This window comes from Vicugna pacos, chromosome 8 (assembly GCF_048564905.1).
Source record: "Vicugna pacos chromosome 8, VicPac4, whole genome shotgun sequence".
Lineage (NCBI taxonomy): Eukaryota > Metazoa > Chordata > Mammalia > Artiodactyla > Camelidae > Vicugna > Vicugna pacos.
Window position 1 is genome coordinate 66,442,422 of NC_132994.1, and position 25,127 is coordinate 66,467,548.

General features: G+C 37.7%; 1 protein-coding gene across 1 annotated transcript in view; it reads right to left on the bottom strand.

Annotated features, from left to right (window-relative positions):
• SYNE1 (spectrin repeat containing nuclear envelope protein 1) overlaps positions 1–25,127 on the bottom strand; it is a 427,466-nt gene that overhangs the window by 287,139 nt on the left and 115,200 nt on the right. The window contains exons 10-19 of the mRNA XM_072966061.1: positions 23,772–23,822; positions 20,790–20,897; positions 17,668–17,805; positions 16,240–16,404; positions 9,498–9,610; positions 8,783–8,951; positions 3,521–3,617; positions 2,594–2,796; positions 646–810; positions 31–183 (exon numbers count right to left, since the gene is read on the bottom strand). Coding sequence (XP_072822162.1) covers positions 31–183; positions 646–810; positions 2,594–2,796; positions 3,521–3,617; positions 8,783–8,951; positions 9,498–9,610; positions 16,240–16,404; positions 17,668–17,805; positions 20,790–20,897; positions 23,772–23,822 — 1,362 coding nt within the window. The remainder of the gene's footprint in view (positions 1–30; positions 184–645; positions 811–2,593; positions 2,797–3,520; positions 3,618–8,782; positions 8,952–9,497; positions 9,611–16,239; positions 16,405–17,667; positions 17,806–20,789; positions 20,898–23,771; positions 23,823–25,127) is intronic.

A 25,127-nucleotide genomic window follows, 5' to 3' on the forward strand; every position in this document is an offset into this window, starting at 1 on the left:
TCCACTTTGTGTTTCAGAAAACCAGCTCACCTCCAAGTCTTGAACTAATAACTTCACGTTAATAAAAGAGACTTCCAGTGGCTCTGAGAGTTTCCTGTGGGCTTCAGTTGCAAAGTCAGACAGGGCAGTAACACAATCTGTGTACTCCTTCTTCATTCTGTCCATCTCGTCGGCTCGGGCATACTGTTAAGAACGGGGAGCGGGGGCAACACAGAAAATCATTCAGCCAGGACTCGGGAAGCCTGCAACCTTCACTTCTTCGTACTCTCTGGCATCGTGAGGTGGTAAGCAAGACTTTAATTCCTGATCTAATTTTAGATACACTTGAAGTTAGTCCAATTACTGTGAAAAGAATAAAGGAACTGGCGTAGAAGCGAAGAATTACGACTTGACGCATGAATCATGCCATAAGTCAGGCCCATATGTCAATATAATCCTTAGTCAAACTATACATTTCTGTCATGTTCCTCCATTATAAATGGGAAAGCCTAAAGGACCAAATATAAACCTAACAGTTCTAAACACAGCTGTACTCTGCCTTAATAAACCCATGCCATAACAATGAAATAGTCTCTAACCAGACTGTTTATCACAACATTTATGACACATGCATGTTCTAGGCATAAACAGATTTGAAAAACATACTTGCTTGACTTCCATAAACAACTCCCTCCACCGCCCGTTTAGCAGCAATAATTGCTGTTTAAGATCGCGGGAAACCATCTCGTCACATGTCTCAATCAGAAAATTGCCAGCATCGTTCATGGCGGCGTGCTGCTGTATCCAATGAGGCAAATTTCGAAAAAAATCCTACACAATAAATAATGTACACTACTGTAAGCCATAATCCCCAGGTCAATAAATTATATGAAAGTAACCAGACTAAGACAAATAGCTTTGTTCTAAAACTTGTGCAAATTTTAAGGTAAATCCTAATCTCTTTCCAAATGCAATTCTGTAATACAGTTCAAAGATGTGAACTAGAACAACTGAGTGTCTTTTCAGAAGAACATCCATGCCACAGCATTTGCTGAAGACAAAGCAAAACACCATGACCATTTTCTGTTCTTCCTGTTTTACAGACGAAAGAGCTGAATGTCTGTTGAGTGTCAGAGACTTGTACACAGTCTTCAGGCTAGTGAATACCAGAGCCAGAGTCACATACAACACAAAATACTTTTGGGAAATACATAGCTTTCTTAAAAAAATTTTAAACGTACTTTTGACCTGTTACTTTTGATTTTAAAATCTGAATATAGTACATGAAAATAATTAACAATCATGGAGGGGGGAGGGCATAGCTCAAGTAGTAGGGTGCATGCTTAGCATGCATGAGGTCCTGGGTTCAATCCCCAGTACCTCCTCTGAAAATCAATAATGAACCTAATTACCACCCCCCCCAAATCATGGAGATAAACCACTGAAGGAAAATTTTTAGAAATTAAAAATCTCAGCCAAGAATAAATACAATGGAATCCTTTCTTATTTACACACTTGGCAATAAAACAGCTGCCACCTGATTTCCAGTTAAATGCATGTGTGCATGCACATACATACACATATACACTACAGGAAAAACCAAGGATGCCAAAGATAATTCAGTCATAAGCCATGTGCCATGTGTGGGAGGGCTTCCTGCATAAATCAACGAGGACACTTCTGTTTCTGGTGGTTACAGTCCCCTGGATGAAATGAACACATCTGCCATCTACCAGGGCACTGCCAGTCTAATTAGAAAAGCAAAAATCTGTATGGGTTAAAGTTGCTCAGCTACATGAGAATATTTAATCTATATGAAATACAGAATGGAAAAACATAAAATTACACAGCTACTTGTATAACACAATAACAGAAGAACTAATCTTGCATGACAAGCAGGAATTCTAATGTAAGTTCTACTTCTCAGTGGGAATCTGGTCTTTTAATATCTTTTACATGTAAGTTGTTTTTCCCTGGGAAAATGTCAGGCTCCCGTTAAGAAGTATATATAGGGAAAGCAGTCCATTCCATGGGATATTTGAATGTAAGTGGTATTAAAGTAAAACAGTAACTCTTTCAAAAACATATAGACATCTGTAACCAGAGGAAAATAAATCACTCCTATCCAGAATAAGACCCTTAAATAGGAGTTGATAAAAATTCAAAAAAAAATCCAAAGAGATAAAAATGTGGTGACCTATTTGTTGAGCTGCTGTGTGCCAGCACACAGGTTGAGTACTATGTTAGCTAAAGTTGTTTTCATCCTCTTTCAAATTAGGAAATTCAGAGGATGTGCCCTGGATGTGCCCCTTAAAACACAGACCTTCCTGTGTGTATAGCACCCTCTGCTGCGCATGGGGCTTGGCTGCCACTCCATCAGTTACTGCTCTTCTGAATGCAAAAGTCAGGCACTGTTTTAACATAACTTTTATAAAGCAGTATATTTCTTGGTCTAAAATAATTTACTAACCTGAAAATACAGCTTTTCAGGCAAAGTCAGGATTTTTTGTGACACATTTGCAAATCTATAACCCTCCCTAGAGAACCTGGCTGTGAAAGTTTCTTATTTCTAAATTCACCTGTGCTCATTTCCTTTTGTAAGAAGCAGTCTTACCTTCTTGGCATGTTCTGACTGATTTAGCATTTTCTCAGCATCCTCCAGCCAAGCCTGAAGACTAGCCACAGTATTGCCGTATCGGTCCCAGTTAGCAATGACTTCTTCCAGCATGCTCCGCACGCTCCTGACTTCTACTGAGAGGTTCCTCCACTGAGCAGTGGTTTCATTCATGAATTTCATCACATTCTCAGCTTCCTCCACTGAAACAGGAACCAATTATAATCCTTATTTTACATTTTAAAAACACCAAACCTTTTTTCTGGAGTCTCTGCTGGTGTGCATTTATAATTCTCTAGATTATATAAATGTAATAGATAATAATGTTAGAATTACATTCAGCCAATATTGGGAATATGTTATATCTTATCCACAGGTTTCTTATAAAGATTAAGGATGATACAGCTAAACTTCCTGATAAATGGGATGCAATATGACATTTTTTGCATTTCCTGTGCACTCAGACACACACTTAGCATCAGTCACAAATGCTATAGTTCATCTTCAGCACATATGACAGACATATCTCCAAACTGAAACAAACGTATTTTACTTACACTACTTAAGTTTTCATTTACCTTATTATAATACTCAAGCTAGTCATTTCTAACCTTTATTCCTCAGAATTCAAAATAGGTTTGAAAATGACAGTTTAGAAAATGAGCGCTTCTTTTCCCCTCTTTTAGAAGACTAGGCACATAGACATGAACACACCCACCCACCCACACACACAGAGGAGAATGATCATGCAGGTCAGGCACTGCACAAAGTCAAGTGGACTGAATACAACATTTGCCACCCAGGCCAATGGTATGGTCATAAGGAGATTTTGTAGAGAGAAAAAAAAATGATTTGATCGTACAGAAACCTGTAGGTTCTAAATTCTACTGCATTCAATGCTGCAACCAGTTCTGTCTGGTGTTTTACCTGAGCCATCGGCTTTGACATACATCTCAGCTGTCTGTTTCAAGATCTGGTATGTCACTTCATATTGTTCAAAGAACTTGCTGTTTTCTATGAAAGACTAGAAAAACAAGGAATGGTTAGATGATAACCAACACTGGCTTGCATAGCAATGCCAAAGTCAATTTTCTTCAGTGTAGGTATGTGTCTATGTTACCCAAATTTACCGAACTCACTCCTCTTAAAAATATCAAATTAATTCAACAGCCATAAGTAAACTGATTATTCTGAGCATATAACTTGATTCCACACTTTTAATTCTATTTCACCCCCAGACTGAGGAAGTATTATTTACATATCTTCTCCACCCAAGGGTTTGTTTATAAAAGAGACAGAAGTTTCTCCGGAGAACCTGGCTTTAACTTTTAGAAGGCACTAAATTTGGAAGAACATTTTAAAGTTTCCCACTGTGTTTTAGCTGTGGGATTCTGTTGCTCTTTGAACAGTAGCCTGGTGAATGATGGCTCTGAGGAATTTCAGGTTATAAATAAATGGCACAATGTATGAACACTTTCTTAAAGTAAAAAGTAAATGCAAAAATGTTTACAAGTAGAAAAATGCTAAACAATCATACATTCCATCCATGTTATCCATGTACTCATATTTCTATTACCGAGTAGAAAACCTAAAGATAAGACATGTCTATATTTGTGTCTGTATGCAATTTACATATGTAACAGAGTTACTATAAGCAAATAGATGCTACAAAATTGAGAAGAGACCAAAAAAATCCTCAGGTAAATTTTATAATTGTTAACTTCAGGCAATATGAAATAATTTTTTGTTTCAAAAAATTTTCCCATTTCTCTAAAGTGGAAAATTAATGCAATTATAGGTAACAGCATATTACCAAAGACTCCTTAATTTCTTTTAACAGCATAATTAGTTCCTATGATTTGAACTCAAGAAAATACTTGGTAAGTGCCACTGGTATAAAACGCAAAATTAGCCTTCAAAAACCAGCTGAAGTCCTGAATAGTATGCTGATGAATGCTTAATGCGGAGATGCAAAATGCTTGTATGCAGATGCAAAACTATTCATACAGCAATTTCTAGACGTCCCTAGATTCTACTGATAGATGTTTATCGTATTTCAAGATTACATTAAAAATTACATGTGTAATGTATTTCATATCATTTTATGTTTGCATTTACTTATATATTAACTATTCTTTAAGGATATAATGAGTAGAGAAAGCTATGGATTCCCTGGAATGAGGGGTTCCCTGATAAGTACTTTATCCAATAACCTTAAAAGGCTTTATTATTTTTGGATGAGAGTAAAGTAAGTCCATAGTGGTCTGGTTAATACATTATTTAGCCTTATGTCCCATTCTCTTAACTTCTGCCTGCTCCCCAATCGGGGAAAGAATGATTTACTACAATTTAAATTTTGAATAACTTAACAAATTATCAGGCCATGATTTGATCAAAAATGGAAAATTACACTTCATGTTCAAGACACTGTAAGAAATCGGAGAGATACATATATTTGGCAAAATTTTAAAACATAGTCTTTATTTAGTTTGGACACAAATTTCAAGAAGCTAATGAGAAAAACAATTGTTCTAAGTGTCAAAGAAATGGAAAATAGTGTCTGTACTGGATTTACCTATTCTTTTGCTAGAGAGGTTTACAAATTCATTATAAATGAACAAGAAAGAAGAGTTATTTGTAGCTTCATTTTTGGTCCAGAGGGGCGGGGGGAAAGAATGTCTTCAGAATATTATAAATGTTGTAGAAATTCATTTAAGTATTTCTGAGCTTTCCTATGAGGAAAGCTCAGTAATTAATTTTTGAAGGAAGAAACCTTGCTTGTTAACTTTTAATTGTTTCATTTATTTTTGCCTTTTTTCTGAGTCCTGAGTAATTCCATTTAGTAACACAAATTATTTGTCTATTAGAATCACTTTTGTAGGAGGACCACTAAATCTCCTTTCTGCTGTGAGCTATCTAGACAGAGTCAGAAGTAGGCAAAAATAAGCACAAATGTATATTTAAAATAACAAGGACAGGATTATTTTATTTCTTTCAAGTTCAACAAATAAGCCATGTTGGTCAAAGGACTTTCAAAGTTGGTGATGTCAAGAAAAATAAGATATCTCTTTATGTTACAAAATTTAAAGTATTAGTGGAAGAGACTAAATTTCTACTTTGAAAGATAAATATGGGTATGATAAGTAAAAAGCTCAATTTCACTCAAAGGGGGCTAAACCCGACAATTTAAGATTTTAAAAAAATCAACTTTGAGAAGTCATTTCATCAGAATTGCCTATTTACATTAATAAAGTCATTACAAATAATAGAATAAACGTTCACATGACTGGTGCTGCATTCAGACAGTCTACACTTCCAAGAGCTCTTCTTTTCTCTTATGCGAAAGAATGAAATGTTGTCCTATTCCTTCCATTGTAAAAGTGAAGCACGAGTTAACTAACATGGTTATGTCAAGTACAATTCCGACAGCAAGAACCAAACCAATTATCTTCTGATTGACGTTACAGTTTGCAATCTCTTACCAGGAGCATGTGGCCTGAATTAATCAGCAAGGATTTGGGAAGTCTTTTCCAAGAATTCCTTGAGGACTTAGCACTTCTTGTAAGTGGCAAGGAGGAAGCACATTCTCTAATTCTCTAACCCTTAAAAAAAGGTATCTTTTTTTGCAGATGAGTAAGATTGAATTCAGAACTCAAACTAAGAAAGAGATAATTATGGAACCCATACATCCCAAATATTACTTTGCTTATTTGATGATGTAGCAGCATATGGCTCATTATAATAATTTTTTTTTTAGAAACCAAGGAAAGGATTGCATTTAAGAAACTGATTTTGTGATTTTATTTGAATGTCTTCATGCACTTTGAAATAGCCTGTTCTAAAGAGAATGATTTTCCTGCAAACTCCAAAAGAATGAGAGCAGCTCTTGGGGTGTGAAATAGAAAACAGTATGTATCAGTCATTGTTTCTTAGAAAAATCCCTATTGTTCTATTGTTGTTATTATTAAAAATCTGGGAAAGATTAAGTCTTCTAGACATTATTTGTAAGGTCACGTGGGTAGTGAGTATCTGAGCCATGATTCGACATATTTCTATGTGACTGGTGGCCAGGCTTCAATAAAGCCCCCCACCTTACCCCACCCTGCCCCAACACCATGCTGCCTGGAACAGAACCAATGGTAACTAGCAGCCTGGTAGGGAAGTATAAAATACTGTCAGCTAGAGGCCAGCATGCAATGGCAATCGTATTTGTATGAACGACATTCTTTAGTTCACGGAGCTGCAAGTGATCATTTTGATAATTGGTCTTTTCAGTTTAAAAAAAAATGAAAAACAAAAAACCTTCCCCAGGCAATTGTGTTTGAGAGTAAAGTTCAGTACTTCAAGGGCTTTTGATTCAGAAAGATGTGGATTCAAATCCAGACTCCACTTCTTACTGACTGTGCCACCTGGAGCGTGTGACTTGAGCATTCAAAGGCTCCGTTTCCTCAGTGAAACAGTGTGAAAATGCCCAGCCTGCGGGGTTGTCATTGAGACAGAAGGTAACATATGTAAAACTCCTGGCACGTGGGAAACACCAACATCCCACAGTTACTAAAACTATTAAACAATAAATACCTTCAACCCCTTTTTGGGAATAGAAGCACAGGTGATAAATAGGTATCTTTCACCAAGGGATGAGGATATTAGGAAATGTTCATTAAAATCTGCTATATTTGTTGAGCCATGATCAATTTTACAAACAATTTGGAGAGTTACGTTGGGAAACAGTTTAAAATTAACAGCTCAGTGGAAGTCTCTTTATGAAATAGGCAGAAAGTACTGATTTTTTAATCACTAATAATGATTCTCTGCTTACAGATCCTTTATTTGAGAAGTTCAAAGAGAATTATCAACATCTTTGTGTTGGAACATTACCCTGGTGGAACAGTCCCCATTAGGCGTTTCAATCTAATTGGCTGTCCTTAAATAGCTAGAACAAAGACGGATTCTGAACAATTACCCACTGCGCTCGCTCGTATCACTTGACATGACTAAACCCGAAAACATAAATGCATATCTGAAATTAGTATTTGCAGAACTAATGCCACTGCCTAAACTTAAAAAGATTAGGTTTCTCATTACTTTCTAAGATCATGCAAAATGAATAAGGGAACATGTAACAGATTTCACATTTTTTGACAAATAGTTCCTAGAAAATTGTAGTAAATCTAGAGAAACATCCTATTGGAAACCTGTTAAATCTTTTTTTTTTTTCCAAATGCATGTTGTTCATTTAGCACTTAGAAAATAAAATTAAAATATAGTATGGTTCTAGGATGCTTCAGTAAAGATAAGGTTTCAATAAATACTCAGTCATGTCAGTTACAGAGACACTGAAACAGGTTAGAAATGGGCTTGTATTTTAAATTTATTAATTTATTATTTAGAACTTGTGATTAAACATAAATGGAACAGTTACAAGACTGAGATGCCCTTTTAATATTAATTTTGCAAGCAAATTTGTGTCGCTGATAAACTGGGGCGGGGCATGTTTAACTAAGAGGAATAAACTGCCCGTAATAATTATAATTCTCTGATTACTTGTAAATGGACATTGTTAATTACAGAACAACCTACTTCCTTTGCTAATTCAGAGCTACTGTTCTACGCAAATACAGGATTCTCTGTACCGATAGCCCCAAATATGAGACAATCTTTGGAAATTAAATTGGTACAGAGATTCACAGGCAAAATCTTGCTTTTCCTGGGTGCACGCAGGAAGTAGTGAAGCTCAGGGAATGACCATTAAAAAAAGGCATGCTTGACCTAATCTAAAAAAGAAAAAATAGTCCTCATGTGAACAATTGAGAATTGTTTTAAATTACCCATGACTGGATTTTAGAAACATGAAGATAATCCTTAAGTAATTTAACTCAGGTTTAGTGGTGAGCTCAGAATCAGTAGTGGGTATGCAATGCAAAAACTTTTTTTTAAAGCAATAAAATAAAGCCAATCACAATGGTTCAATATGATTAATGCAGCAAAACCTTTATCTCCAAAGAATCTAAGTGTATATTTCAGTGTCGCAAAAAGCTCACAAACTTAACGTCGAACCCATTTAACACACTGGTACCTTAATGTTTTAAAATTCGAGATAAAACTAACAGCATCCAATAAACTGGTAGGTATCAGATGCTAAATCTGGGGGTTCTCTGATCTCTCCGTCAGAGCACCAGGGAGACTTACGATGTAGTTTTGCAGAAGCAGCTCTACTGAGTCTCTCCTCCCATACTTGATGATCCAAGACTTCAGCTTTGACTCTGCAAGAACCAGCAGTGAGAGCAGACGGTACTTTAATTCTAGAAATTCCATTTTCATTAAGTGTAGCTCTGACGTGGAGGACACAAAATGAAACCTAGAAACAAAACACCGAGAATTTACAGAAGGTAACTAATAGTAACAGAACGGGGCTTACTTAACCTGTTACATGTCAGCATTAAATAAAATGCAGGCACAAGGTCTTCTAAACTCTGGCTGACCAGTCACTGTCAGGAGATCTGATATGATTCTAGCTCTGGGTTTAAAGGCAAAATATGACTGATTGAAGTCTTTGATTTAGTTCTTTCTCCTGCCAAGATATCTCTCATCTGTTTCTTTTATAAGCTGTTTTTGCAATATTACATAATGTTCCTCACAGTACTGAATAAAAATACAGCCTCTGAAGAAACCATTTCTGTGATTTGCAGGCTGTGGGTACATGCAGGTTTATTATTTTCAACTAATAACATATTAGAAGGTCGGCATTCTTAGCATATGTTATGGGAACCCAATTTTTATATACCAAAGGTAAATGTCTCTGTAAAAAAAAAAAAATCAATCCATTGAAAGAAATGAGGAAAAAAAAAAAAGCACCCACCGAGCGTTTTACAGACACTTCATTTAAAACCAGACATTCTCTTACCTCTCGGCCAAGTCCTCTAATTGATCGGCTGGCACTGGGATCCCGTTAACAGACCTGGTCCGGTAGATTTCATGGAATGCTCTTTTGTGGGCATCTGTGTTTTGAAGCAGATCCTAAGATACAATTTTAAAAAAATAAAAAAATGAGGAAACATGTTCACAGGAGGCTAAAAGCATAATTTGCAGCCTGCACGGATGAGTCAATGCACTCAACAATTCGACAGAGCTGCCACATCCACGTGCGGCTGGGTGCCCATCACAGGCTTTTACCCTGTACAGGAGCCCAGGTGCCTGTCCATAAGGCCCTGTGCTAAGAGCCGTAGCTAATAATTATGGCATCTTTTAAACACACATGACACTTGCACAGCACTGCATTCAGACATTTTAAAGGCACATGGTCCAAAGGAAAACAGAGTTACTGCTAGAAGCAATGATTTGTTAGTATTTGTATCCTTCCCTGCTTTTGAACATATCGGGTTTTAAGAGCTTAAAACTAAGCACAACTAGATTAACCCTTTAATGGTTAAAAAAATTTAGACTATTTTTATTTTGAATGGACGCAGGCTACCATAAAGTGATGTTTGCTTGCCATCTAAAGTAAGTCAACTGCATTACAATATATTATGAAAATACCTCTATGGTTAGAAAATTTGAAACAAGCACAGGGAATGTCCCAGGGACATGGCGGGGGGGCGGGATGTAAATGTGATGTTTATTAACATTCTTTGTGGACTATACAGAATGCCAGAAATTTTAACAATTTATCTGTTTGTTTTCTGGGTTTTTCACTGTCAAAAGACTTATTTATAGAAAGACTTACACATACTTCACAACTCCTAGCCAAGCTCTCACAGAGAAGCAAAGAAAGAGAGATGTGAAAGTAGATTTGTAACGGAGCAGGAAGCTCTGGGTCCTTCCCGGGACAGAGCCCCCTCCCCCACATCCTCTGCGTGTGTCTTGTCTTTGGAAAACCTTTAGTCAGAGAATACATTTAATCACAGAAATGAGAAAATACAGAAGCAAAGGAGAACAGGCAAAGAAGAAAAAATAGTAACAAGTTAGCCACTAAGCAAAGTAAAGGACCTTCAGTTCCTCCCCAAGGGCTATAGATAATATTCTGAGCCGTACCCTTTGAGCTGTTTTGCAGAGACTAAAACCCCCACCGGGTGGAAGAAGTTAACTACGTGATGACCAGACTGTAGCCATGACATAAGCTGCTCCAACTTGCACAATTCCAAGAACTGGCCTCAAGGAAACAGGAACAAGCTGACCCTGGAACTAAAGATTAACTGTACTTAAAACAAGATGACGTTGGTCAGACCACCACATGATCAATTTCAAGATGATTTTAAGAGCTGACTGTGCTTTTCTGCATGTAGCCCCCTTCCTCTGCCTATACATTCCGAAACTCCCCTTTAAAAGCTCTTGCCCCTTGATGGGTAGTAGGAAAGATGGCGTTTGGACATGAGTCTGCCTTAACCCCAGGTCGCTGGCTTCCTGAATAAAGCAAGCTTTTCTTTTCTACCAACAATTGTCTCTCGAGTAGTGGCTTTGGAGCAGCAAGAAGCAGATCCTGAGTTCAGTAACAGATTCAAGTCATGCTTTCTAGAGCTAAAGTTGTTTCTCAAAAGCAGAATAAGTACCCAACAGTTTGTCACTGAAAAGTAAGACACATCAGCCCACCAGAATGACACATTAAAATGAACATTGCTTCTCTCACACTAAGATTTAGTAGATTAGTTGAGGAAAATAGAAGCAAAAAAAAATCCTAAATCATAAGAGAGACACTTGATGGAAGAGAATAAATAAAAGGCTTTTGTATACGAATTAAGATGTTAATGTCATATGTGTTTGTTCACGTAAATGAAATTAATTTTCTTTTAACTTGGGGGACATTAATTTATTCACTGTAGAGAAACACGGGCGAAACTATTTCTATCTTGATATATATTTGCTATCATCACATTTTGACCTGCTCTGAGTTTGTAGGTAGCTGCACGGATATTCACAAGTCCCCTGTTCCCAGAGAGAGGGCGCTATGTGCATCCAAGAACTCATCACAGAGGCCAGAGGACTGCCCCAGAGCAGCTACTGCCGGTGAGTATGTTAGTCACTGTGTGCCACCTTCTTACCATTCAGACACGTTACTATGGATTATATCTTGGCTGAGACTCCCCCAAATGACTTCAGGGTAAATTTAGAGCCACCACCACTCCCAACTCTGATCTGCTACATGTGACTGTAAGTTACTGTATGGGGGGAGTGGTCTGTGACTATGCTGGAATACACAAATGTCCAGCTGCCTTGCGAAAAGCTTCCCCTATTGTAGTTTTCCGTATGTGGTTAATTGAAAAACATCCTGACAGGAAATCAAAACAAACAAAAACATTTTCAAACATATGACAAGGGAACTACAGCTGGTGTGACGGCACTGGGTCCTCTGAAAGGTTGTCTCATAATAAAACAGTTAGACGCTGAGCATATCCTAAGACTTTAACTCACTGGTGGGCTCACAGGAAGTAAGTGACATCTTTTAGGTCTCCCACTCTCAGTAAAATATGATCTAAAACCAGATCATAGACCTGTGAGCTAAAACAAGGTGAAAAAGCTGATTATCCCAGGCCAGTATCTGTACCACTGCTGCAGGAGACAGAATCTTGAAACTTGAATAAGGTGAGAAACCCTGAAACTGAGACCCCAACAATTAGCCAGAACCCCCCAAAAAGGGCCAATGGGGGCCGGGTGGACAGCAATGCAGATACCAACAGAGGGAAGCAAGGATCCCCAAGAGCAGGAGACGAGCGATCATGAGCGAGAATCAGCAGAAACAACAAATGTACGATTAGAAAAATGTAAGTAATTTAATACTTGACAACAGTTTCCATGTTGGGAAGAGCACAATCTGGTTAGTGTTCTTAATTCCTTACCCTGATTAACAGGAGGACAAGACACTGATTCACTTTCAGTTGTGTTAAGTACCTATGGTATAATTTCAAGGGCAATCACAATATACAACTAGAGGTTATAACTTCAAACAAATTTGAGGGAAAATATGGACTAAGAAAACCAAACAAGTGAATAAACAAACAAAACCCTCTCAATCAACTTGTAAATAGCAATAATGTAGAAAAAAAAAAGAAAAAGTAGAGCAAATAAAAGGGAAAGAGTCAAATGGTAAAAATAAATTCAAGTATATCACTGATTATACATAAATGTGAGTGGAATATCTATTCACTCATCAAAAGGCGGACACTGTCAGATCAGACAAACAAATAAAATAGAACCATTGGCTTTCTAGAAGAGATACACCTAAACATTACGAACACGGTTAGGTTGAAATTAATAAAACGGAAAACATGTCAAACAAATACTAATCAAGAAAGCTGGTGTGAATGCACTGATATCAAGCACAGTAGATTCCAGAAGAGAAGTCACCATCCTCACGCAGCAGCCAGAGTGATGCTGTTAAAAGTGGTCCTGTCATTCCTTTGATAAGAAAATAGATGGGAAAAGATGGTTAGGATATGACAGAGAAAATCAACCATGCCAGAGTGCAACTAAAGAAAGTGAAAAAGTGCAAAGAAATGATATTGGGGGAAAATAGAGGCTTAACCATAGGCACCAAAAGATTACCAAAGAAATATAGATGAACATTTCAAATAATTTTATGACAATAATTTTGAAATCTTAGTCAAAGGAACAAATTCTCAGAAGGCATGATTAGCATTACTGATCCTATTAAAATTGTGAAAGCCTGAATATTTCTAAAATCATTTTTAGAGGGTGGGTATAGAAGGGTAAAAAAACAAACAATAATCCTTGCCCTTATGGAGCTGACATTACCGTGCAGCAAATGAAGCATAAATCAGATACATAATTAAATTAGCCGCTGGGATAAAGATAAATGCTAAAGAGAAAAACTGAACAGGGAAGGGGAAAGGGAGGTTGTTCTTTCAAAGGAGTGGTCAAGAAAGGATTGACTAAAAGGTGACTTTTTAGTAAAGGCCCAAAGAAGATGAGGAAGAATGTAATGGGAATATCAGTGGGAGAATGTTTCAGGCTAATGGACAAGAACATTCCAGAATGATGGCAAGGGCAAAGGCCTTCAGGTGGGAATGCGCGTGCACGTTTGGAGTCATCTTTTCAGCAGTGTTTCACTAACTACCCTACTTCGAACTACAGCACCACCTAATACTCCCTGCCCTTTCACCTTCTAATCAAAAATATATTTATTATGTTCATTATTTCATAACTGCCTCCTGCATGAGAAGGCAAGTTACATTAGGGTAGGGAGTTTTCCTGTTTTGCTCATGGGGGTGTCACAGAGACCTAGAGCACCACTTTGCACATAGAAAGACCTCAGTAAATATTTGTTGAAAGAGTTGGAAAGACCCTTGGTCCTGTCCAAAATGTCCATGGAGACATTTGGTCCATGCCAAAAGGTCCTTAATATTTGGTCTTGTCCAAAACCATTTGGCCTGGACCAAATATGCTCATGGACATTTTGGATAGGACCAAATGTCATCTAACCGGAAAGACTAGAAAGGCAAATCCAGGGAAGGGAAAAGAAAATTAGGAAATGAAATAAAGAAAGAATTTCAAAAATGAAGGAATAATTATCTAAAATCTTTCTGATAAGTAAGGTAAAGTGGGGGCTGAGAACTGTCCATTGAGTGAGGAATGAAAAGAACCCTCACGAACTTGACATGGATAGCATGACAGCGGAAAACTTGACTGGAATGGGTTCTAGAAAGAGTGGGAGAAGAGAAGTAGGAAACCAAAATGAGATCTTAGACAATTCTTTCAAAGGGCTTCACTGAAAAAAGGATGAAAAAAAAATGGACAGTAGCGTTAAGAGAGAGACATTTTTAAGACGAGAATAATAACAGTACATTCTATGTGGGTGGGAAGAATTCAGCAGAGACAGAGAGAGAAAAGAAATTAAAAAGGGAAGGACTACAGGAATTATCTCTTGGAAAAGAGCCAGGAGGACAGGATCTAGGGCACATGTGGAAGGGCTGGCCTTCGCTTGGAGCACAGATGGCCCATCCATAGTAACAGAAGAGGAGACAGAGTATTCGGGCACAGATGCATGTAGGTGGGTTGATGTGGCCGTGGGAGCTTGCGGAAATTCTTTTTTGATTGCTTCTATTTTTCTCAGAGAAATAGGAAGCAGTGTCATCAGTTGAGAGTAAGGATGAGGGAGGAGGCGTGGAAGGTTTGAGACAAGGTACAAAATAGTTGTCCCAGAAAGGCAGAGGGATCGAGTCCAGAAACGCCTCTGGAGCGCCAGGGAGCATTCAGGGCCCCCTTGGGTTAGTCACCATGCCTGGGGGCGTGTTTTCCTCCAACCACAGGCATCTGCACGTGTGTGGGCAAAAACTCGGCAGAGCTGGCTTTACCCAGGGTTATGCTTAACCAGGAGAGTAGGACAAAGTGACACCTGGTTGTCAGCTTGTTTTCCACATATACAGTTAACCCCCACCATGACCCAGTGAGTGAGGAACACCAATTCAGCTGCACAAAATGCATGGTTGCGTGAATGCGATGTTAATGAAAGACAGCGTGTTTTGGCAGGACTGCACCATCCCAAAACACAGAGGAAGGATATTAGAACTTACGCTAAGCACAATAAGCCATGCAACAAAGCCAAATAAAGTCACAAATGACTAAGAGATCAAGGCCTAATCCCACCACTGGCTAAGGCCTCTACTAACCCTTCCCACCCTCACCCCCACCCCGACCCCCACTCCAGTAGCCCCAGGACAGAAGAACCTGGTGCCTTGGCTTGCCTTCCTTTGGGAATGGAGGCAGGAATGAGGTCCAGAGCCAACGGCCACACACGTTATTATGAAAATGCACACTGCCTGTTACCTTATCTTTTCAAAGATAACACATAGCAACGGAAATAACAAAGGTAACTGCAGATGAAAAATGTCACAGAGATACTGGACCACACCTCAGGAGATGCATCTACTGAGCTTGTCATAAACAGTTTATAGGAGGGAGAAGTGCAAATCAGAGAACCTCTAAGAAGGTGTGACATCTCTGCACCAGCATGAACAGAGGCCTGGGAGGCCGGCATCAGTGCAAGTTCCAGGCCACACCAGGGAAATAAAAGTATTTATTAATGGCTAACTAGTTATCAGTTAGCCACAATAAATAATGAACTATCCTGTCTTCACCGATCAGGCTCGCTTTAATAAAACCTTTCAGGTCCTCCAAGCATCACGCAGTCTAAATACTAAGATGCTGGCCCAAGTGGAAGTTCAGGAACCTGGAGTCAGCTGTGTCCAGTTTGAGCTCTAGCCGGTTAAGACTGGCTACCACCACCCATCCTCCGCCTCGGGTTGCAAGACTGCCTGCTTGGTGACCGTTTGACTTCGGAGGGCCAAAACCGCCACCCTCCGATCATGCTAATGGCACCATTTTCTGAACATGCATCTCATGAAGAAGCATGTAGCTTAGCTGCATCTGTGCAGAATGGGGATAACTTCGCCTTTTTCTTGTCTCCAGTTACCTTTCCCCAGGGTCCTCATGCCTCGGCTACATCCCATAAATACTGAGAACCCCTCACATTCAGGGAAGTGGGTCTGGGATTCATCCTCCCATCTCCTGACTCCCTTTTCTCTGCTGCAAACCTCTGAGTCTCAGCCTTTGGCTTGTTGAGTGATGGTCAAATGAGCCTGATTCAAAAACACTAGAGCTGTTATGCTGGAAGGTTTTCCAACCAGAATGTTTACCTTGTGCTGCTCACGCTTCCGCTGTATTGTGTTGGCCGTTTCCTCATGAACCTGCTGAATGGTTATTTCCTCTCGCAGGGCCACCTCTGCTCTGTATAACCAGGCCCCGATGGTGCCCAGAGGGGCAGGAAGAGATTTATCAAGCTGAATATGCCAATCAAAGAGCTGAAATACAAAAGCAGAAGGACAGAAGATCTTAGTACAGAAGACTAGTCCTGAAATTCCCCCAAATGATTTTAAAGCCTACAAAGCACTTTAAATTAATAATTTTGGGTTAATTTAATAAATAAATATCAAATAAGAAAATATGTGTGTCCTCAACTTCTCAAAGCATCGAATTCAGAACACATATTTTCTTGATGATATGTATTATATTAACTCAAAGTTACTCAATTAAATGGTGAGGAAACTACGGTTACAAGCAAATCTTGAGGAAACTTAAAATACATCTTAGACGCGGAAGGATATTATTGGGAGATTAGGCAATTTTATTCTTATAGGAATAGCACAAAGTGCCCACTGACTTTCAGGTCGGCTTTTGCTGACATGCTCAAAGATGCAGCAATTACACACCAGCTGATGTGTAGCCTTTAAAACCTCCCAGCTGATGAGAACAGGGCCAGAAAAATCAGGGTTCGTCTAGACGTCTCTGGAGGAAGATGTGTATTCAGGATTCTTTCGATAATATAATTCTCTAAACAGCTCATCATTCCTTCCACTTCACCCAGTTCCCGAGCACCATTTCCTGGCTTGTTGGAATGCCTGGTGGGATGGGTTGAGGTGCTCAAGATCTAACCTATTCTTTGGTAGAGTTTAATGGGGAAAAAAAAAAACTAGATTATAGAAATGAAGAAAATAGGGTAAGTACAGGCAAATATTCCCACGAGTGATGGAAGTTTCAGAGGTTTTGCAATCTTGGTCTCCAAGTTTGCAAAATATTCCTCCAAAAGTTACTGAGCAATTTTCCTTCAAGTTCATGATCAGATAAGCTAAGCTTAAATTTAAAAAGATAAAAATAATGTGAATATAGGAAGAGTATTAACTGTTGATGAAGTCTGGTTATGGAATTTGGGGAAGCTGTTAAGGCTTCCTGCTCTGGGAGTCACCTCTTCTAAACAACCCCAAATCGAGTTGTGTAAAGTGAGAACTAGCTTGGATGCTCTTTCAGGATTCCACGTATCATCTGGTCAATGGAGATACCGCATGTAGGGAAGGCAAAGCAGGGAAATAGTTGTTAAATGAGCCCTTCTACTGACCTGAAGGAGAGCTTGCCAAGAGGGAAGAGACTGTCCCACAGGTCAACCTTCGCACCTCAGACAGAGGCAGGAGGACCTGATACAATGTACCACCATGAAGAAAGAGGATAGAAAATCTTCTTGGCTAAAGTATGTAAACCGTGATGAAGTTAGGGTTCATCAGAGAACTTACCCTGGAGGACACTCTATCCCAGGACTGCTTTACCAATGCTTGGTCAAGTGACAGTTTGCCATCTCTATGTAACGGCTGTATTAAATGTTCAATCTGTTTCCTTTTTATTTCATATTGAACTCTGAAGTGCTTAAATGACTAAAAGAGGAAAAACAGCAACAACATGGCAAAGAGTCAAAAAAAAAGCAAAAGCATAGGAAACCACATTTCCTACATAACATTCCTTTGTATTTGGATAATGTTCAATATATGTTGTTGATAATAATAACGATAGCCATGAAATTAAAAGCAGCTGGGCTTCCTCAAGCCCTGGCGGTGAGCCTGGCCCCATGCTAAGTGCTTCCTGCACATGACCTCTGACTCTCCATCACCCTACAGCGTGGACAGGCCCCAGTATTATTACCACAGTAAGCCCAGAGGTGACTTGGTAAAGACAAGTAGTAGAGAGTGGACAAAAGCCTAGGATTTCTCATTTCTCATGAAATAATCTACAAGCCAGTCCCTGCTTATCAGGAGATAATAATAAACAGGAGTCCATATCTGTGCCAATAATCAAAATAGCTGCTTTACTTCAAAGTACCAAACAATTTACAAATAGAAATGGCGATATATATCATTTTGATATATATCAGAAGAATACAGGATTAACAGTATCTAAATTTGTGTTTAAATAAGTCTGTAATAAAGAGGTTTACTTTAGGGGGCCTCATTTTTGTAATAACCTTTTGTTTTAAGTTTAAAATAGTAAGTATTCTATCTGTTTTTTAGTCACAGTATGGTTAACATAAATTTGTAATATATAAACTTAACTGTGAGCCTGATACTAACTAATACTAAGAAAGTGGTGATTTTAATGGAAAGCCTACATTTTACACCAAATTAACACATCCTAAAATATGTCTCAAAGTCCAAATATGAATTGAAAATGCCAGTGTGCAATTATATTAAAGAATATGAGACTGGCCCTGCAGAATCTAACGGATAACACATTAGAGGGAATTTCTAAGTCACTGACTCAATAAACATGTAAATTCACATGAAGAACACTGGGGGGAGATGGTGAATAAATATTTTACCACAGATTTTACCTTCCACTCCCTCTAACTTAATGTAATTTTGAAATACCAAAACATGAAATCAGTTTTCAATTTTGTTCCACAGAATCCCATATATGGAAAAAGTGGAAAATGCATGATTGATCAGTATAAACAGAAGATGCTGACTGCATAATGGAAATACAGATGGAAGAAAAAGTTCCCTGTGCTGTCTCACCCTATTTTAGGAGACTGGTGATCATCACTGGCCTGCAAGGAGTGCTTCTATTTCATGCCTTTCTAATCCTTAAGTTTTCCTCTTATAAATTAACATCTGTACAGCAGGTAACTTGGAATCTATTTTTTGATAATTTATGCTAAAACTAAAACTCACTAATGGACTAAATAAATGTATTTACTCTGTTCTTGTATTTATAGTCTCAATTTATTGATTTAATCAGGTTAATGGAGCTCATCCAGGAAAATTATCTTCTGGGGGAAAAAGATTACACTGAGTTTCAAAGCAAAAAGTGCACACATGTAAGCACATATTCACTCCTTTGCCAAATCCATCAGATATAATATTGATGGCATCATCCTTCTAAATTCAGGTATACTTTATAGATATGATTATGTAACATCATATAGTAATGCCAACAGCTAAATCTTTTATCATCTCTTACATTTTTCATTTTTTTCACTCTCTTACATTTTTTTCTTTTCATTCTCTTACATCATGCACCCCTTTTTCAAAAAAAAAAAAACAAAAATGACTGAAATACAAGGTAGGTTAGAATATATTACAGTTCTGCTGCTAAAATGCAATGATATTTTAAATAGGAGAAAATGTCAATGCTATATAGGGTAAAATCACAATTTAATGGAAAAATTTTGTTAAAGGGCTTTCTGTTTCTTAGAAGAGGAAAATGGAAGCTGAAATCCAATTAATGACAGTGAGAGAAGACTGGGAGAAAGAACAACAACACAGTCCTGGGCCTCAGCTTGAACACGACAGAGTTGAACTTGGCAGGTGGCAGTAGAAACTGACCTCACTCGTGGGCCCACTCCAGACATTCAGGTTGTCACTGTTCACTTAATCCAGCTTATTCTACAGTAATTCTCAATTTGTCACTGAAGGCATTTCTTGTGGAGTTTTTTATTATGCAACATCTGTAAGATCATGAGTTGTACAAAAACTGGATGTGTGTGTTTGGGATCATCTACAAAACTCTGAGTTCTGGGGAAGTCATGAAACCTCCGAACTCTATATAGTGTGGACACGTCCAACTTAAAACTACCAACTCCACCTCTGGGTATATACCCACAGGGAATGAAAACAGGGTATCGAAGAGATACATGCACCCACACATTTACTGCAGCTTTATCACAGGAGCCACACTATGGAAGCAACCTGAGTGAACGTTAATGGATGAGTGGATAAAGAAGATGTGTTGTATGTACAATGGAGTATTATTCAGCCACCAGAAAGACGGACATCCTGTCGTTTGTGACAACATGGATGAAACCTGAGGACATTATACTAAGTGAGATAGGGCAGACAGAGAAAGACACATACTGTATGATATCACTTATATGTGGAATCTTAAAAAGTCAAACTTGCAAAAACAGAGTGAAATACTGGTTACTGGAGGTAGGGAATGGAGGGGATGGGACAGATGTTTAAGTACACAAACTTGCAGTGAGTAGTAAGTAAGTCCTCGAGGTCTGATGCACAGCATAGTGAATACGGACAACTATATTATTGTATTATAATCATCAAACTTACTAAGAGGCTAGAATTTAATCATCCCAACCAGTAAGAAGAAATGATGACTGTGTAACATGATAGAGGTATAAATTATTGCTACAATGGCAATCCCATTACAATATATAAATGTATTCAAATTTAAAAACTGCTTACTTATATAGAAATACAATTATTAAATTATATGTAAACTCAATGTATATTATTTCTTTAAAGACATGTCTCATTAATATCATTGGAAAGATTAAACAGATTAAATGACATACACGAATCTTACTCATGAAAGGCTTAAAAGAAACTGAAATATTTTTTCCATACGTTACCTGATATTTATCCTGCAAATTTGATTCTGTCATCTGTGCCCTCGTCATATCTCTTTCAAATTGTTCTATCCAAACTTTTGTTTCCTTCAAAACCAGTCTATCTTCTCTCTAGAAGCCAATAGACATGACAATTTTACTAGTATCTGTGCATTTATCTCCTTGCTGACTAATACTTGACTGATTCTAGAAGACACTGAGTATTTAATAAGTTCCAGTTGTCTTTGAAAAATTTTCTCTCTCTCTCTGCCCTCACACCTTTTAGAGACTAAGAATGAAAAGTTAATTCTAAAAAATAAAAAACTGAATTATTATGCTGAATATCAAAATTATCTACCTCCATTTTTTTCCCTCAAGAAACACTAATTTAACTAAGAAAATGTGGTCAAAAGGAAACGTGCTAAGTATAAAAACACTTAGAAAGAGCAATGGCTGGAATGGGAGGGGAAACAGGCCCAAGGGTGCTTCTTCACCCAAGGCCACTGGTAACCCAGAGGACCGTTCTGGAAATGATTAATTTTGACTGAACTCAAGGAGCCACAGTCATAGCAACATTGGATTACTCGTGTATATTATTGTTTTAAAATGCTCTCCAGTACTATAAGTTAGTTCCACAAGGACAGAAGACACATTTATCTTGTTCAATATGGTATTCCCAGGCCGTGGCAACACGGCACCTATAAGATATTGACCAAATTACCTGCTGACTGAGTCCATACAAACTACCACTCACATCTCAAACATTAAAAAAATACATATGGAGAGTTACATACTTGTTTCCACAAATAATAAGATCCACTCTAGCACTGATTTAGTGAAAATACCCTACTTTTCCATAAAGACTTCTTATCTGGTAAGAATGCCAAAGTAATCATAAACATATTTAACATGACTTTTTGGCTCTTACAAATAGCTTTCCATTACAGCATCTCGCGTGATGATCACAGCCCTGTGACACATATGAATGACTGTCTGGAGAAAGAGTGCTGGCCAGGGAGGCAGGCCAAACCGGTTTCAGATTCTGGTTCTGACACAGATTAGCTCTGTGACTTTGGGCACAACTTTAATTTAATCCTCTCTACTGTTGTACCACCATCTGAGTGGTTATCACACAGCCTTCCCGTGGTTTAGGGGGAGAATGAGAGAAACTCTCTGAACACACCCAGTGCAGAGCCTGTCACACACGCTGTCAGGATCCACGTCCTCTCTCACTTCCCTTCGATGCAAAGGCAATGCTCTGCTGCCTGGAAGGTGCGCTCAGTTCAGGCACACCCTTCTCTAGAAAGCCTGTTCTGACCTACAAGGCTAGGTTATGTGTTTGTTGTCCATGCCAGTGTTCTCAAACTTTATCGTGCACCGGGTCCACCTGGAGGGCCTGTGGAAACACAGCACCGCCTGCAGGATTTCTGGCTCAGTCTGTCTAGGGTGGAGGCTGAGCATCTGTATTTCTAACAAGTTTCCAGGTGAATCTGTTGCTGCTGGTCTTTTGAGAACATTTTTCTATGATCTTGCAACAATCTGAGCTCAAATATTCACCCAAAATGCACTATATTTTATTGTCCACGAATCGTCTCGCCCTCCCTCCTCCCAGCATTCAAAACTCCTTAATTGTCTTTTTTTCTCCAGCCTAACACAGTGCCTAGCATCTTCCCATGATGGCTCTTCTGAAAGGAGAGGTGAATGGGATCAAGGCACTGGTTTTATTACCTGCTGACTTTCATGCCCAGAAAAGCACTAATGACACATCTTATGAGCTCAGAGGAACGCGTGCTCTTGGTCTCCCTCCGAAGGACCAGATGCCAATGTGACCACTAAGCGGGGACCATCACGGTGAGCACGGGCTTGGCTGCGAACCTCCAAAGACAGGCTCATCAGCACCTGCTTCTCACCGGCTGGAATTATTTCACAGAGAGAAACAGGATCCTGCTCTTAAAATAACCTTATTAGAGTACATTTAGGAAATGACTTTTTCTAGTGGGGGGGTGCAAACTGCAATAAGGTGAAAGGATGTAACTCTTTACACACTCAGCATTCTCCTTTTTAACAGGAAAATGAAGTACAAAAGAATATCTAGATTTCCAGAACCCATTTAGTCTAGTGGCTTTTCTTCAACTGGTAACTTTCACATGCATTCACAGCCATGGAGGTCTGTTTGCCTAAAGACCATCTATAAACCAAGCAGCTAAACTGTCAGCATCCATGACTTTTTCTTTCTCTTTCTCTCTCTCTCTCTCATTCACTCAGACATACACATTATATGCTTTGTAGCATATTTATATATACATAAACTCATGCTTCATGAAGCATGAGATAAAAATTAATTCAACATTTAATATGCAATTGGTTACTTCTAATTTTTTACTTCAGTGTTGGCATAAAGTCTATTGTGTTGATAGATCCTTAACTTCAGGCCTCACTGGAATATAAAGAAAGATGGAAAAATTGAAATATAGGATAACTTGGATATGGGAAAAAATTCTTAATCATTAATTCTACAAAATTTTTTTGAGCGCTTACCATGTGTCATAGACTTTACTAAACCATGTGACTCAATAATTCATAAAAGAGATATGATGAAATTCAGGATTACAAGCTAACTGAACACTTACCTTTTTCAATTCAGTATTTCCTGCTTAATATTTTAAAATATAAAAATAAATCTTTATTTTTACTTTCCATGTCACATATAAATCATAGTTATTTTAATTTTTCCTTTATTAGTGCTGTTAAGTGTTATTAAGATGAAATTAATGCTACCTCATAATTAAAGATTAGTGGGAAAGTCCATGGGCATGGCTTAGACTGTAACTAACATTTAATAGCACATATGTTATTTGTTCTATTAGAAAGGAAGAGGAAATACAGAATCAAGGTATTAAAATAGATGTATAGATAAAGACAAACACATGCAGAGGAATGGCTAACACGCTACAGGATGCAGAATGTTTGAAAGAGGTCATTAATTCAAGATTACTTAAATCTTACCTTAAGAATTTGGATAGAATTTGCAAAAGATGGGAAACCTGGAAGTATTTCCTAACAATATGAAAAGACAATATATAGAAAAATAACATAAATCATGGACAAAAGTTATGTAGGAAAAAAGAAAAATGGAGAGGCATCTCTCTACAAATAAATAGACAATAATTTTAAGGGTATAGTTATTTTAAGATGTTTTAACAATTTTTGAAAGTATCAAAATATTTGAATCAAATAAGGCAATGCAGTATTCTGGCATTTGATGTTTTTGTTTTAACTTGTAATAGTTGTACATGGCAATATATATGTATTTTATATACATGTCTTGAAATAGTAAACGTTTTGAAAGGAGAGCAATATACAGAAAGGTATGTGGATTCATGTTCCTCTATAAATACACTCATAATGTACACTCTGTATTCCTAAAACAATTCAGACCGTGCTGTGCTTCTGAAAGCAGTAAAATTTGTTGCAACAGGAGAAAGACTGAGTGACTAAATAACTGAAAGTTTAATAGATAAGAGAGATGAGCCAACAGGCCCGTTTTATTTATTGACGAGTAAGTGCTAATTACCTAAGGATACCTTCAGGGGAAAAGTTTCTTTACTAGTTTTAACGGTTGAAGTAAGAAAGGCATAGCATTGTCTATTCCCAGTAAGAAAATTAGTTTGAAAATAGTGTCTATAAAATTTCCAATTTAAATAAACTCATTAAAAGGATATGAAAACCAAATATACCAAAAGATGAAAGCCTAGTGGATATGTTGATGCCAATATTTTTTAAAAAATGAATTAAAAGAACTATTTACTAATAAGCCCTGAGCGGACAAATAATGAGTATTTTGAGGTGATGCTATCAACAGCCCTGGTAAGTACAGTCTATAAAATCTTTTTTTTGTTTTTTGACAATTATTTCTTTATTTTCCAAGTTTAGCCACCCAAGGCTAAGTATACAGTTTAATTTTAACTGGACTTTAAATGAATGGAATCATTTGAATGTATGTGGTACCTTTCTTCTTTTACTTTTTTTGTAACGTTTTTTAATTGAGTTATAGTCATTTACAGTCTAGAAAACCTTAAAGGTTAATTAGACAGAATTAGATGGCCATGTGACCGCACTGAACAAACATAAGCCCAATGTCACAAAAGGTATAAAATTCTTTTTTCTATTCAAAATATTCATTTTTAGATCCTCATATCCTATATTACAAATGCCCCATTAAAAAAAGAGCCAAACTTATAATAAATTTCCTCAAAATTAATTTTTGAAATAATCCTGAAGAAGTTATATGCATCCTTTTTTAAGGAAAGGGATAGAGGGGATTTTTTTTAAAGAAAACTCAGAATTTATCTTCTGGACAAT